Below are 16,582 nucleotides of genomic sequence, written 5' to 3'. Positions count from 1 at the left end.
GATTCGGGACCTTGTGAATCGGAATTGAATCGATTCTAGAAATCAGTGACGATACCCAGCCCTAGTCGAGATGAGACCAAGACTGAGACCGAGACAAAAAAAGTCTGTAAAATGCAGCCAGATGCTGCTTCGTTTACGGGTGTCAGGCATATTTATGTGTTTTTGCGATACACTCGCACAGCCCTCCTCACTGCTGTCTAATGTCTCACTCACTCACTGAGGGGACAGACACACGCTCCACTTGACTGTCGCGTCTCTCACCCTCTCTGTTTTTCACATGATGATATTATCCTATATCCTCGCATGTGATTGGCCACATTATGGAGGGCTTGGAGCATAGCTGAGCCACTGTGTGAGAGCTGAGCAGCGAAAGGAAATTAAGTGAGGAGCCGGCTCTCGCTCAAGGGGAGTCGACTCTTCTGATTCACTGCAAAGCACTCTAAGCACGGCTCTTAGAGCTGGTGCTTTTGCGCATGACACATTATAAAACATTACGTTGTGTGTCATGGATACTGTTGACTCCAAATCTCCCGACCACTATGTTGAACTGAGACAGCAAGACCAAGACAAGACCGAGGGATCCGAGACCAAGACAACACCAAGACCATGTAAAATGGTCTCGAGACATCCAACTCTACTTGGCAGCCACAGATTTATTTATTTTTGTGTAGATGCAAGGACCTTGCTGACCTATTTTACTTGTTTGACTGAGCTTTTAGCACTCTCTGACATAGAAGGTAGGTATGTCAAACTAAGTATGTTCAGTGTTGGATGCTTTTCCCCCCCCCTCGTTGAATCAATTTAATGCAAGTTTGTGTAACTAATACTATTTCAGGATGGTGGTGCAAGAGATAAGCCCTCTTGTTTGTATTATTCTCAGAGTACTTTAAATTATTTAATAAAACACTGATATTTGGTGTATCTGTATCGATACAATATCACCATGCAAAATATTGCAAAACTATGTTTTACAGACTTTTTTCAAACACCACTAGTGAATCGACCAGAGAGGTAATTAACAAATACATTTTTCTTATTTGGTATTATGTTGCAAGTAAAGAAGGGAGAAGGGGAGAGATATTTTCTCTCTCCCCCCCCCCCTTCTCAGTTATTTTTGGTTAATTAAGTGAGATTCAGCAACTACAGGCTGCAGGTCTCTAGGCCTGTGCTTAGCTAACATTATCGTTAGCCAAGTTATTGTATGATGCAGTCCTACTGCTTAGTGTTACAGGAAATAACACAGCTACTAATGTTGGCTAGTTAACATTACTTAATTGCCAAATTGGGTTTGATTCAGCAGATGTAGAACTTATCCCCTTCTTTGCAACTTCATCTCACGAGCTGTTCACACATTTTTGTTTCACTTGAATTCATACAGTGAAGTTGCAAAATTATTCTTTTTTGTGCGCTTCCAGGCTGCCACTGTTTCACATAAAATGTTTTTCAAACAGTAACTACTGTATGGAAAACTTGGAGCTGCTCCCGCAGTGACACACTGCAGTATCAGTACAATCTGAATCTGACATATCATTGGAAAAGCACATGGGTTTCAAACCTGTGACACTGCACGTAATGTGAAGGTACACAAGAATTTCTCATTCATGTCCAGTTGGGCAGAAACATTTCTCATCCATTTTCCAAGGTTGCAGAAATGTCAAAAATGACTAAAAATGAAATAAGTGCCCAGATCTCATGGGAGTATTTGTAATTTATTTTCAAATAAAAAGTATAAACCATCCTAATATTTAGTCAACACATCTAAAATCTGAAATGAGGGGATTTTTGTTGTTGTTTTTGTTGTTTTCTTTGGCAAATTGCCAGCATTTTTTTTTTTTTCCAAGGAAGACTAATCAATGGCTCAATGACACAACTAAAGTTAAATGGTAGCCAAATTCTTTTAAAATTCCTGGCCAAAATGGATAGATTGAAAAAAATATATGGAATCGCCACTCTTGGAGGATGTTTATTCAACTTTTTTACTTTCCAGCAAATAAAGAAATCAAAAATATGTCTCAAAACTATTTCTGTTTAAGAGCTGAACATTCTGGCTTCACGAAACAAACCTAAACCATATTAAATTCACTTATTTTAATTAATAGCATGTTTTGTCCTTCTCTACATCAAGTAGATGAAAAAGAAAATTATGGAATCACATTGCAAATAATACTTGCAGAAACCTAAATATGTAAACTAGTCTGTAGTTTGCATGTGATTTAAAGGAAGTTCATCAAGAGAGCTCTCAGCTGAAAAAGCAAAGAGCTATAAAACTGAAACTGAAACGAAAACCAGCACTCACATGCACACAGAAGAAAATAAGCTTACAGTGAGCTAAAGAGAAACAATCCTGGGCTGCAGTTGAAAGCGATGCTCACTGATGAATCATCAATCTATATTGGCCAAGAGATGATGCTCATACTTTTGTCTGGTACTTTTGCACCGATTGTGAGAAGGAAAAAAGGGACTTTCCTCCACTCATGTGACAAGGGGTTGATGCCAGATAAAGAGCCAGAGGAGATGGCAAGCATGACATCAACACTAAACTCAAAGCTCATAATTTGGACACCTTTTCCCTTTCCTTATTGTAAAATATATTTGGTGAAGATGAAGTTACTTTTTTAGGGTGACAATGCACCTTTCCACAAAGTGTTAACTCAGTGACATGGCCAGCAGTCCTGATATCAGTCTGACAAATATTTCCCCCCTCAATATTGCGCAATTCCATCTTTTTGCTCAATCTATAAAAATATGCCATATAAATTATATTTGTTTAAGACATGTTCCATGAAGCCAGAATGTTCCACCAGTAAATAAAAAGCAAACAAAGCAAACATGGAAATACTTTTTTACAGCGGTTGTACACCGTTGTGGGCAACTTTATGATGACAATTCAGTGTTAAAGTGTGCAGCTTTGCAATGTCATTCTTTTGGATGTCACATGGTATATTACCTGGTAGTTGAAGTCACTGGCATCTCTCAAAATATCAGTGGTAAGCAGGCACTTCCATACTCTGCCGCGCAGGCTTGGAGGGATACCCATTTTGATAAATCGCTCAATCTGAAAACACAGCAAGAGTGCGAAGAAAACAAGCATGTTCGAATGGTTGCCAAATGTGCAAAACACAAGATTTTCATCAGTGCTTTTTGTAGTTTATACAAGTCTTACTTGGCTCTTGCAGATAAAGCTGGCTCCATTCCAGTAGCTGAGCAGCTCACACAGCTCTTTCACCCTCACTGAGCTCAGCTGGGGGTAGCTGATAGACAACACAACATGGTGAGCTTGGGCTGATTCATCAGCTTTTTCAATCAGACAGATACTGTCATTTTCAGTAATTCTAAACTCTGGGCTTTAAGTGCTCAGTGTCTGACAAACCATGACTGCAGCTAGTCAGAGTGTAATACAATACTCACTGAAGGAAGTATTCAAGTAGAGATTTTTGCGTTTTCATTATCATTTCACGTGTATGACGTGTGGACATGTAAGCCTGCAAGGTACACCTGAAATAGTTTTTAGCAGAGTAGCTTTGTCTAACATTATAAATATTCCGCTTAACTCAGCTTTTCTTGTTTGTTTCAGCAACTTGTTGAACTTAGATTCTATTTAATAAATGGATCAATACAGTTGGCGATAAATAATTTAAAAGACTTTAACCTTATTAATACAACGAGGTTTACACTTTTAAGAACAAGATAGTTAGAAACTCTTAAAGCCGACAGCTAATGTTACCACGACTATAACTTACTGAAGTGATTAGTTTACTTTAACAACAAGATTAAAATCATACAGTTAAAGAACACAGTTGAGACAGTGAATACTGAAATAACTGGCGTTTAGGAGTAAATGACTCGGGTGAGGAGCATAATAAGCCAGGCTAGTTGCTTAAACGGGAGCTAATGTATCGTGAACCTGTTCCGCACCTGTAATCGTGACACCGGTGATGAAGTTTCTGGTCCTTTTTTTTAGTGAGAGCAAAGCCGAATTCATCAAAACGCAAATTCTCACTGCGCCTTTTAATTGTTGAACTCCTCCTGGTGACGTTGGTATTGCTTCTCCGCTTCATGGTGATGAGAAAATCCTTCGAACACTACTTCATCCGTTCCCAAAAAGGAAAAGTGAAATTCACCGTCCAAATGATTTCTTGCCGCTGCAGTCAAAGTAACCGGCCGCTCTGGAACCGCCCCCTTTCCCCACGTCATCTCCAACCGAAAATGGGCGGGTAAATCAGAAACTTTGAAATGAGTGATGCGAAAATGCTCTAAATCTATATGACTAAACATCAAACAACAATATAATTCTTCTAAGATAAAGAAGCTTAAGACCTGATATATATAGTGAAATGTGACTTAACAATATTAATGCACTGAAGCAAACGCAGTATTCGAATGTATCTGGTCAGCATGGAGCTGATTTTCACAGTTCTCCACCCTGGGGTCAGGCCCTTAAGGGTCCCCGAGTACACCTGTTAGGCCATGTGATAATTAATGGGGAAAGCAAAAAAAGAAAGAGCAAAGTTCTTGAAACTTCTTGAAAATGGTGGTTTATTATCAGTATTTTGACTTTGACTTTTTGCAAATAAATGAAATATATTTATTCTGTCACAGTTAATTATTACTATCTTTTACATCACCATTTTCTATCACGTTTAAAACAAGGGAAATGAAGTAATCCACTCTGAGACTTTAATGCAAAGGGGACACAACGAAGGTAAACGTATAACCGGTCATAACCAAGAGAGGGCGCTGTCGCACTATTTACATCTGATTCACATGCATTTCCAACCATCTCAGCGCACTCACACTAAAAGTCACAAACAGTTCAAAATAGAACCTTCATCTATATCAAACTAATAAATAACGTTTGTTGCAGATTATGGCAACACAATCTGTAAAAAGCAGATTCCACAATTTATGTGTCGTATTGAAGTTTTAGTCTAGTCTTACTGAATGCCTGCTGTACTTTGAGGAGAACTAGATAATGTAAAAGTAAATCCTCTTAAGATTCTGATTTTAAGAGCATTCTACAAGAAGATGCAAATGTGCAGAGAATGAATGCAGCATGCACTCTGGTTCTGCGTAAACTGAGAACATTATTCTTTGATGTCTTGATGCATGCTCAATCATAAATGCAAGGAAATCCCAGAAAGCTGATTCTCTTCAGCTGGACGATGCGTTTTCAGTGGGAGACACGTTTCATCACTCATCTCAACACTTACATGAACTGAATCTGCTTTTTGGCATAATGTTTGATGTCGATGAGAATGTGTAGTGTAAATGAAATGAGAGTTTCCAGCACTATTTTGTTACTGTTTGCAGAATATACAATGTTGACATTTGGTTGTCCTTTCCTTGCTCTGCCTCCGCGAATCTTCACTCCTCATTGTCTTCAATACTGATTTAAGTAGGGTTTTTTTTGTGTAATTCTACTGTGTTCAAGTGCAATAAATAAGCTTTACAATACTACTATATTAGCAACTTATACATGAGGGATTGGAAGATTTTAACAACTGGGTAGACTGTTGACCAACTTCAGCAATGAAATAATGCCAACATTTTTGGGAGAACTCAGCTATTCAGCTGACAGAGACATATTCTACGTTACATATTTCAAACAGTTTTTAAGATGGAATTGATCATTCTGAAAAACATACTGAAAACCCTGACATGTAAATGCTTTTTATTGTGTTGCTACAAAGTATAAAGTACAATGCTTAAAAAGGCTTCAGTTAGACATGGAATTCATTTCTATAACCCTTCACAGTGATAAAGGCAGCATCCATTGCCAGCAAAGGAGCACTAAACAACAGCAGATTATAAAATACCCTATGATTAGCTTTCCTAGACGTGCTTTTTTTTTTTTTTTTTTTTTTTTTTTGCATGATTTTCAAGTGATAATAGAGATTTTAATACAGGATGCAGAATTAACCAACACATTCTCACACCCCACTCATCACACACTAAAACTTGTTCTGGAACTGCTTCTTGTCATATTTTAACACTGGGGTGCCTAGTTGATATCAGCATATCACTATAGTGTCAGAAATTCACATAAAAATAGCATGCATTATATATGTTGGCACAGTTAATGGCAGTTTTGAGTTTAAATGCAAACTTTCTATTTGAATTTCTGCTTTTTTGCCTCATAAAACTTTTCTCTAAATATAGTGATAACATCGTTACGGTGAGGTTTTTTGATCACAAAAATCATAAAGTGTAAATCTTATATTTTGGTAAACCAAGACAGAAAACAACCCTGTTTTAGGTTAAAATACATCTTTCCTTGAACTACACATTAAAATTAAACATTTTAAAACATTTCTTTGGTTACCACATCTTTCAACAGCAACAACACCAGTAGAGCAATTTTTCTTGGGAATGTTGAATAATTACACTTAAGGGGTACCCAGTACATTACAATGCGAAGCAGCTACAGTGGGGCAAAAAAGTATTTAGTCAGCCACCGATTGTGCAAGTTCCCCCACCTAAAATGATGACAGAGGTCAGTAATTTGCACCAGAGGTACACTTCAACTGTGAGAGACAGAATGTGAAAAAAAAAAAAAAAAAAAAATACATGAATCCACATGGTAGGATTTGTAAAGAATTTATTCGTAAATCAGGGTGGAAAATAAGTATTTGGTCAATAACAAAAATACAACTCAATACTTTGTAACATAACCTTTGTTGGCAATAACAGAGGTCAAACGTTTACTATAGGTCTTTACCAGGTTTGCACACACAGTAGCTGGTATTTTGGCCCATTCCTCCATGCAGATCTTCTCGAGAGCAGTGATGTTTTGGGGCTGTCGCCGAGCAACACGGACTTTCAACTCCCGCCACAGATTTTCTATGGGGTTGAGGTCTGGAGACTGGCTAGGCCACTCCAGGACTTTCAAATGCTTCTTACGGAGCCACTCCTTTGTTGCCCGGGCGGTGTGTTTTGGATCATTGTCATGTTGGAAGACCCAGCCTCGTTTCATCTTCAAAGTTCTCACTGATGGAAGGAGGTTTTGGCTCAAAATCTCACGATACATGGCCCCATTCATTCTGTCCTTAACACGGATCAGTCGTCCTGTCCCCTTGGCAGAAAAACAGCCCCATAGCATGATGTTTCCACCCCCATGCTTCACAGTAGGTATGGTGTTCTTGGGATGCAACTCAGTATTCTTCTTCCTCCAAACACGACGAGTTGAGTTTATACCAAAAAGTTCTACTTTGGTTTCATCTGACCACATGACATTCTCCCAATCCTCTGCTGTATCATCCATGTGCTCTCTGGCAAACTTCAGACGGGCCTGGACATGCACTGGCTTCAGCAGCAGAACACGTCTGGCACTGCGGGATTTGATTCCCTGCCGTTGTAGTGTGTTACTGATGGTGACCTTTGTTACTTTGGTCCCAGCTCTCTGCAGGTCATTCACCAGGTCCCCCCGTGTGGTTCTGGGATCTTTGCTCACCGTTCTCATGATCATTTTGACCCCACGGGATGAGATCTTGCGTGGAGCCCCAGATCGAGGGAGATTATCAGTGGTCTTGTATGTCTTCCATTTTCTGATGATTGCTCCCACAGTTGATTTTTTCACACCAAGCTGCTTGCCTATTGTAGATTCACTCTTCCCAGTCTGGTGCAGGTCTACAATACTTTTCCTGGTGTCCTTCGAAAGCTCTTTGGTCTTGGCCATGGCGGAGTTTGGAGTCTGACTGTTTGAGGCTGTGGACAGGTGTCTTTTATACAGATGATGAGTTCAAACAGGTGCCATTCATACAGGTAACGAGTGGGGGACAGAAAAGCTTCTTACAGAAGACGTTACAGGTCTGTGAGGGCCAGAGATTTTCCTTGTTTGAGGTGACCAAATACTTATTTTCCACCCTGATTTACGAATAAATTCTTTACAAATCCTACCATGTGAATTCATGGATTTTTTTTTCACATTCTGTCTCTCACAGTTGAAGTGTACCTCTGGTGCAAATTACTGACCTCTGTCATCATTTTAAGTGGGGGAACTTGCACAATCGGTGGCTGACTAAATACTTTTTTGCCCCACTGTATGTCCTCAACAAACATCAGTATATTAACACTGTTGTAATATTAGTCTGCAATGACTTGGTCATTCTTGCGTGTCTCCACTTTGTAAATCGTCTGGTAGCCGTCATCCCAGGCATACAGCTGCTTGTCTCCGGGGTGATAGTGGATGCTGCTATGGCTGGTGTAACGTTTCGGGAAGAACATCACAGGACTCTCATTGCTGCACAGGGAACGGGATGGCACAGGGAAAAGAAAGTGGTTTGTCATGTAGATACTGTATGTATGTATGCAGGTGTATACTGTGCATGCATGTGCATGTGTACAAGCCAACCTGTGAATGGTGTCATGGATGTCATAGAGACACTGTATGGTGGAACGTCCTCCATAGCGTGTGTTGTAGACCACATAAAGGGTGCCACATATTAGGAAAGCTCCTTCAGCGTCATGGCTTCTACACTGTGTGTCCCACACAGACTCTACTGCCAAGGTTCCTAACATATAAAGAAACAAAGCTGGACTGAATGGATATATGTTCTTGCTTTATGTAAGTGGCGAGATCAAACCATAGAGGGTACAAAAGATGGATTTACTGCTCTGGGCAAAAGTTTTGAGTCACCAGTCATTTCCCAAAAAATATGCAATACAGGTGCATTTATTAAATTTACATAGTATATAGGAAAAAATAGAGTTTATGCAGTTCTTATAGTTTTAAAGCAAATATTTGCTGTGACCACAACACAGCCTGAACTCTATGTTAGGGAACCCTTCTTGCTATTTTTTTAAGTAGTCTAGGGGAATAGTTCTCCAGGCATCTTGAAGGACATTTGATGTTGGCTGCCTTTTGTTATGTTCTCTCTCAAGATTATCCCATACTGCTTAAATAATGTTTCTGGGCTCTGGGAAGGCCAATCCATGACTGATAGTGTTGCATTGTGTGTTGTTCTATCCAGGTATGCTTTTACTACATTAGCAGTATGTTTGGGATCATTGTCATGCTGAAAAATGAAGCCAGTTCCTTTCAGATGCTTTACAGATATTATTGCATGGGGAATCAAAACCGTGCTATACTTTTATGCTTTGATGAGACCATTTATGGTAATGATAAACTGCACAGTAAATGGGTCAGTTGCAGGGCCAAATGCATTTCTCAGGTCCTGTATCAGGTCTTTACCAGAATTTTTTCCAATTTTTTTAGTAATCACTTGCAATAGCTGTTGTTTTTTTAGCCTTTCGTGTTCTTTTGACCTCCACTTGTCCAAATAAATAAATAAAGCACTCCTTTGAAAACTGTTAGGAGCAAGAACTAGAATGAGTGAACAAGCAGCCCATGTACAGAAAAACTTTGAAAGACCTTTAGATCTGTATAGTCCTCCTTTCTGACTTGTTGAATGACCTGAGAGCATAAACGCATAAGTTTTTAAAGAGCAAATAAGGTTATGCCTGTTTTCCCGTACATTTCGCCTCCTGTTGCCCATAAAAAAAGTTTTTTTTTTTAATACAGTCTACGGATCAGAAACCACTCTGATGCTTGTTTTATTATATATATATATATATATATATATATATATATATATATATATATATATATATATATATATATATATATATATATATATATAGACTCAAAACCTTTTTCACAGAACTGTGTATGTGTAGCAGGAGTAGTACTTTACCTATTTCCAGTTTGGTGATGACCAGGTTTCCTCCATACTCAGCATCTGCATGGATGACCCAGAGGCCAAGTTCATCAACAGCCATGTCCAGGTAAGTGTTAGGGTTCAGACTGTAAACAGGCATATGACCAGCTCCTGGAAGAAGCATGCTGTCCACCACTGTGCCATTCAGCAGGTCTACCTTTAGGAATTTAATTGATATGAATGGACATCATTATAGCATAGAGGGCCTTTTGTTTAAGTCACTTTATCTAACCACATAATTAGATTGAGTAACTACTGAAAGTATGTGAACAGTGGTGTGCTATTTTAGTCACTTTATTAGCACAGAGTTGGAGGGTACTGCATGTTGAAACTGGACTAAGATAAAAGTTAACGTTAGCATGCTAACAAGCTTACAAAAGATTCATTTCAGAGTAGCATTTTTGAGGCGATTGTTGTTGTGATTTGGTGGTATATAAATAATAATAAAATGAATTGAATATTAATGTAGACTCTATTTAATTTTGGTGACTAGTACTTGGCTTGTACAAACCAAAGGCTTTAAAAATCCCAGACAAGCCAAGTACTATCAAAATGTGGTTACTTTATGTACTACTTAAAGAAGGCTTCTGTAAGAAGAAAAAGAAAGAAAACCAGTGCACACATGAGCGACCTTACACAAATTAGCTGTGTTAGCAATGCTCCCATGTCAGCTAGAGTAGGTCAGAATCACTTGCATGGCAATGAGAGGGACACCACATTGCTTACTATTTACTATTAAGAAAGTGATATTAAGTACAACTGAGGCAAATATGACATTCCTCACAGACATGTATTATATTTGTGATTAATGGAATAAAATACTGGAAATTCTTCAAATCCCCCTAAAGTATCCTGACAAAAGTCTTTAGCTCTACTGGAACAAAACTGTTTTCTCTGCTCACTGACCTCAGTTGACACAGAAGTGAAGGAAAGAAAACAAGACCGACTCCTCAGTGACTAAGCTCCCTGTTATGAAGTCTCAAACTGGTAAACTGCAATTGTATCCAGGAACTGTTGCCAAGCGACATGAACAACTTTAATCAACCCCTTTTGTACACAGAGTGCAAATCAACACAAGAATGCCTTGATGTGAAGTACACATGAACAACGTCACATTCATGTTTGCTAAATCACTTACAAACCTTCACTATTTGGTTTGTTGTATCTGCTTTGTGGTAGTAGAGGAATCCATTGTAGACCACATGACCCGATCCTTGCCAGTGGAAAGGCAGCTGCACCACCTTTGCTGGAGATGAAGTCCTCTCTGTGAAGCTTTGCAGGGAAACGTACTCAAGCATGGTGTCGTTACGAATTCCGCTGAGCAGATAAATCTGAAAGATTTCACATTGGGACAAGCTGAGATTTTGCAGCTCAGCTTTATATTCTATTCTTTACAATAAACTGTATAAAAAGGCTGTTTTAAAAAGCTTTTAGCATTTTGGTTGGCATCATCTTAAGTGTTTAGAGCCAGAAAAACTACTTTTGCACAGAAAAGTTTGTTTATTACCTAAATCTAGTAAGTGTGGTTAGTAATGTACATCTGCAGGGTGCATGTGTGAACAGCCGCAGACACTGTTTTATTCTAACTAACATTTAAATAAAATCATAGAATTTTACTCACTTATAAAGTTTGAAAAGACTTCTTGGACAGTCTGTTAACACACCTGATCATGCAGCTGTAAACATGTTCATTTAAAGCACTAAATTTTGCCACTTTAACACAGCAGTCCATGGGAATTGTCTCACTTTTGGAACAAGCCTCAATTGGCCAAACAATAAACTGCAGTCTGGCCTCAGCTTTTAAGTTCAGCTCCAGAATATTGGGCAGGTGGTTTTATTCTGTTGGCCAATCTTATATAGCTACAATACACCCACCCATTTACATCTGGGTGGAATTATTAATTATTAGGAGCTCCATAGTTTACACATTTGCCTAACAAGCCAAAGATTCCTGGTTCAGTCCCAGGAGGAATTCCTAAAGCACTGGCTAAATGTAGCTTTGTAATTATTAAAGTTGTGAACTATTATTTAGTCACTTGCTCACTCACTGCAAGCAAAGAAAACATACATATTTAACAGAAATACCGAAAAATTAGCATCTTTGGGAGCTGTTTTTCTGGCTCCCTGAAAAACAGAGGTCAATTTTCTTACCCTGCTGAACCATATTTTTTGTCACTAACTCCTATCAGGAAATATCTGGCTCTTCAGATACAAAGTGACAAATGTTACAACAGCTAGTGTCAAACTTGAAAGGAAAGTGAGAGCCAAGGGAGTAAAATTATGCATTATAAAACCAAATGATCTGAAGCTGAGCTCAAAGATGTTAAAATGTTTTGCTGAATGGAGGGAAGCTGCTCAGTTGGTAATAATTGTATGTGGTTTTATCACCTTAAGCCAGCCATTTCCATCACAGGTGGTCATCTGATAACAGCTGATCCAATCACATAGGACAAAATAGTCCAAAAAGCATGATTCATTTTGATTATTCAGAGAACAGATCAGTGAGTGTCCATTAACAGAGCGACAGTGAGAGAAAGATAAACAGAAGAGTGCAGCTCAGAAGGAAAGACAGCTTTACCTCTGCTGCAAACAACCAGTTATTTCATCATCTATAAAAAAAGAAGAGACCTTGGCTGATCCTTCCGAGGGGTCCTTGAACCAGGAACCATAGGTGTCTCCTGCCTTCTTCACAATCTTGAGAGACTTGATTTGACTCAGACCAGTGCTGCAGTCTGGAAAAAGCACAGAAGCAGGAATGAACATTTTGTTGTTTCTTTCTATTTTCCAAACTTATGTTATGTGGACCTTTAAATATCTCGTCTTATTTAAGCACCATTTTGCACTTTGATCTTGGCTTTCCTTTTCAGTAGGTCGAGTTCTGCCGCTTTTATCTGCTGTTCCAGCAGTGCCTCCTCCATCTCAATTTCAGACTGACTGGGAATTTTGTTTTCCAAATATTCCAGCTCTCTCTCCATCCGGTCTACACGTACAGACATGCCGTCCATCTGGCTCTTCACCTCTGATCTGTACAGCAAAACAGTGCTTATTTCATGTATTTCATTCAGTCTCTTGGAAATTTGTCATTGTTTCATTCATTTTTCATTTAAATAGTGTGTACTGAGAGAAACTTTGTAAAGGAGATCTTTCACATATGTTACCTGAGAACACTGAGTGTAGACAGATAACCTCTGATTTCACTGGAAAGGTCAAAGGTTCTTTGGGTGACGCTTGTGGTGCTCTGCTCACACTGATTCAGGCGTTCCTGGTTTCATGAGAAAAGGAGTTAAAATGAGAATATTTAGTTTGAGAACTGATGGAACCTAAAAAGGTTCACGTAAATTTTACTTGGTCAGGAACAATACCACAAAGTCTTGCTCCACTCATTCTGTACATTAATAGCACTTGATGCATTGCTTTGTTTTTAAGTTATTGCATTCACAAGAAAAGTTGACCTCTCACTGTTCATGTCACCCACCCACCCGGCCGTCTGCCAGGCAGGGTGACAATACTCCATCGGCCCTTTTACGGCTCAGAGGTAAAAACTGAACTGTAGCCTCCCACTGTGATGGGATCTAGTGTGATGATCATTTGTTCCCTTAATGGAAGGTGTCACAAAGTTTTTCTTAGCATTCACCTCTATTAAGATGAAACACAGTGGACCACATCATAGTGGTCTGTTTAAGCATGACAGTGACCTCAGCCTCAGGGCATGGAGGCTTAATGAAAATCAAAATGGTGTGAATTCTCTGCTATTGCCTACACAGTCACCAGATCTCAACCTTGTTTGGAAAACATGGTGTTAGACAGGATTCACCACCACTGCCATCAAAAAACCAAATGAGGAATATCTATAGAAACACTTTATTGTCTTGATCCCAGTTTCATATTCTTGGTTTCACTGTTTTAAGTCATGATCAGGGCATTCCTGTTTATTTTTGTTTTGTGTGGAAATAGTTTTTTTTTTTGGAAGGGTCTGGGAGTTGGATGGTTTCCTTCACACCTGATCTGCTGCTCTTCATGTAGCGGGCAGTATTTCAGAGCGCCGTGTGCAGCAGATCATCGCCAGATTGTCTTCACCTCTTCGGTGCCCACTAGCTGTCAGCTGAACTCAACTCAACCGGTCCGTGATCTCCAGCCTTCTTTCCTGGAAATTTCCAAACGCTTTTCGGAACCAGTAAATCGCGCCCTCCTAACCGCTACCACCTGCCCACTCTCTGCCAAACTCCCCAGTGCCCTGGATTGTAGTATGGACTCTTCCTTCCTGGTTATGGAAATATCACAGCAAAAGTAAGGCTGAAGACTTTGACTGCCTGCTTTGGGATTCATTCACTACCACTCGCTTACACTCTCTCTCCTCCACAGATTGCACAGTTCACCCCCGTTTTTTGTCAGAGCAAGTTTTGTGTTTGTTGGATTTCTGGATTCCTGGTTTGGTTTTTCTTTGCTAATAAACTGGAAACTTTATCGTGACATCATTTTGTGTTTGAGTTCAGTTTTTGCTTTATAGTTATTCCAGAGATGAGTTTCAGTTTTGCAGCCCTGCCTTTTGGCTCATGTCTTGATTTCTATTAGTAGTTTTCAGTTGCCCTTAATGTTGCCTGTGTCTAGCCTCTGTGTTTATGTCTTGGTTCTCCTGTGCTCACTTGTCTGACATTTTGTTAAGTGTTAGTGTTCATGTCTGGGGCTTACATCATATGTTGATTTAGTTGTGTTTCTGTTCCCCTCCCTACTTTTTTCTTTCTTTCTTCTTCTCTTTCTTTTACTTGTACAGGGTATTCTCTCCCTCTCGCTCTATGACAGCTGGGGCTGGCTCCAGCTGTTCTGTAATCCCACGCTGCATAAACAGTAAGAATGATGGAACTGGCATAATTTGTATCTTGACAGCCTCCAGCCAAACACTCTTTAACTGCACAAGTTCACTGATCAGTCTTTTCTCTATTTGCTCCAGTTCTGCAAAACTTCTGGATTTTGATAACAGACTAAGCTAGTACCTGAAAGTCCTTCAAAATGTAGTAAACCCACCATAATGAGACATGTTGTATTTCTATAGATTGGAAAAACATACTGACTGATATTTTTTGTTGCCTCATTTAGATTTCCACAACTCTAGATGATCAGATTATGCAGTAAAGAGGAAATTTTCTGAACTGAACTGCACCATTCAGCAAAATGTCAAAGCAAAGTGAGTAACACTACAAACAGCAGTTAATAAGTGGGGGCTGAGTCTATGCTCTTTGTGTCTCTGACCTCGTGCCAGATGCACATACATGTAGTTGACGTGAAACAGAAGAACCAACATCAGCTTACCTCCATCTGAGCCAGTCTCCTCTCCAGGTACTGGATTATAAAGGCATCCTGAGACGAGCTTTGGCTCTGGACTGAGCCCACGATCAGACACAAAGATACGAGAAAGAGGGGAAGCATGCCCGACATGACTAAAACTCAATAAGTCTGGCCAGAGTAGTCAGCCCAAGTTTCACTGCCTCTGCAGCTGCAGGGAAACTTTAGTCTTTTTGTTTCTGAAAAACTTGTCAGTATTAATGAGACCACTTCCTGTATTTCCGGAGCACTCCTGAAGCACAGAGCTCAGTAAAAGTTCTCCAAAGTGAGAGCATACAACAGTTTTGCTGTGTTAAAAGCAATCCCAGATTCCGTAAGTGACTGAATTCTTCTTCTTCTGCTTTATTCAGGAAAAGTTGTTGCTCCAGAACGTTCTGCCTTGTTTCTCTAATAAGTTGTTGCTACACTGGGTTTTGGATCCAAGTGAACCTCACCCACGGTCCCTCCCAGTCTCTCTCTCTTCTAGTTGCTCCGTCTACCTCTCTCGCCCACCCTTCTACACTCTGTTTTTTGTGCATTTAAGGTATGAGAGAACCATCCAACAGAGGAGGGGGAGAAAGAGAGACAGTGAGCGCTAGAAATAACCCCGACAGTTTATACCCCATTGGTCAATCCAACATTTTTTCCATTGTAATACTCTCCAGATGGCCCACTGACACGTCCTCAGTTCTCCCACAGAGCAAACCATGACCCAATAAAGTTACCAGTTGGATATATTAACCAAATCAGTGCTCTATAACCTGTCTGTAAATATTTCTGAAGTATGAGGACAACCGCCATTTATACTAAACTCATTCATAAACACACAAATTGTATTTTACAGGCAGGATTTACAGGCTTTATTTGAATATACTGATACAAAACAATAATTACAAAGTTGTCTTTTAATTTCCATCTACTTATTGTTGTCAGGGGGGCTGGAGATAATGCCAGCTACCATAAGAGGAGAGGCAGGTACACCCCGGACAGCTCGCCAGTCTAACACATAGAGACAAACGACCATTCACACCTATGGAAAAATTTGATTTACCAATTAACTGCATGTCTTTGAACTGTGGGAGGAAGTCGGAGTACCTGGAGAGGACCAACACAAACATGGGGAGAACATCCCCCAACAACTCCACACAGAAAGTACCCGGCCAGTTGCTGGAATCAAACTCAGGATCTTCTTGCTGCTAGGAAACAACCGGGGTTTTAACATTGGTAACATTTTTAGCTCTCAAACAAAGATATTTTTTGTGTCCTTGGGCAAGACACTTCACCCGTTGCCTACTGGTGGTGGTCAGAGGGCCCGGTGGTGCCAGTGTCCGGCAGCCTCGCCTCTGTCAGTGCGCCCCAGGGTGGCTGTGGCTACAATGTAGCTTGCCATCACCAGTGTGTGAATGTGTGTGTGAATGGGTGGATGACTGGATATGTAAAGCGCTTTGGGGTCCTTAGGGACTAGTAAAGCGCTATATAAATACAGGCCATTTACCATTTACCATATGTGAAAATATGTCAAAATAACAAATGTGTTTTGTGTTACA

The 16,582-nt window shown here is 39.8% G+C and overlaps 2 protein-coding genes across 4 annotated transcripts in view; both read right to left on the bottom strand.

Moving 5' to 3' along the window:
- The window catches only part of LOC146666687 (growth hormone-regulated TBC protein 1), a 63,969-nt gene extending 59,798 nt beyond the window's left edge, over window positions 1-4,171 (bottom strand). For all 3 annotated transcript variants that reach the window (XM_085414815.1, XM_085414816.1, XM_085414817.1), the window contains exons 1-3: window positions 3,916-4,171; window positions 3,164-3,251; window positions 2,948-3,055 (exon numbers count right to left, since the gene is read on the bottom strand). In XM_085414815.1, the coding sequence (XP_085270941.1) occupies window positions 2,948-3,055; window positions 3,164-3,251; window positions 3,916-4,058 (339 nt within the window). In that variant the 5' untranslated portion in view covers window positions 4,059-4,171. The remainder of the gene's footprint in view (window positions 1-2,947; window positions 3,056-3,163; window positions 3,252-3,915) is intronic.
- Window positions 4,172-7,340: 3,169 nt separating this feature from the next.
- olfml1 (olfactomedin-like 1) lies at window positions 7,341-15,492 on the bottom strand. Its single transcript, XM_085414814.1, has 8 exons — window positions 15,024-15,492; window positions 12,875-12,978; window positions 12,550-12,740; window positions 12,345-12,448; window positions 10,859-11,047; window positions 9,693-9,873; window positions 8,351-8,510; window positions 7,341-8,239 (listed from the first exon to the last, which is right to left on the bottom strand). Exons 1-8 carry the CDS (start codon window positions 15,147-15,149, stop codon window positions 8,083-8,085), a joined length of 1,212 nt encoding a protein of 403 aa, XP_085270940.1. The 5' UTR covers window positions 15,150-15,492; the 3' UTR covers window positions 7,341-8,082.
- Between the last annotated feature and the right edge of the window lie 1,090 nt (window positions 15,493-16,582).

This window comes from Rhamphochromis longiceps, linkage group LG7 (assembly GCF_057381845.1).
Source record: "Rhamphochromis longiceps isolate RC_006_pf linkage group LG7, R_longiceps_female_GT1.1, whole genome shotgun sequence".
In the NCBI taxonomy this organism is placed as follows: Eukaryota; Metazoa; Chordata; class Actinopteri; order Cichliformes; family Cichlidae; genus Rhamphochromis; species Rhamphochromis longiceps.
This window is presented reverse-complemented; position numbering and strand designations above follow the sequence as displayed.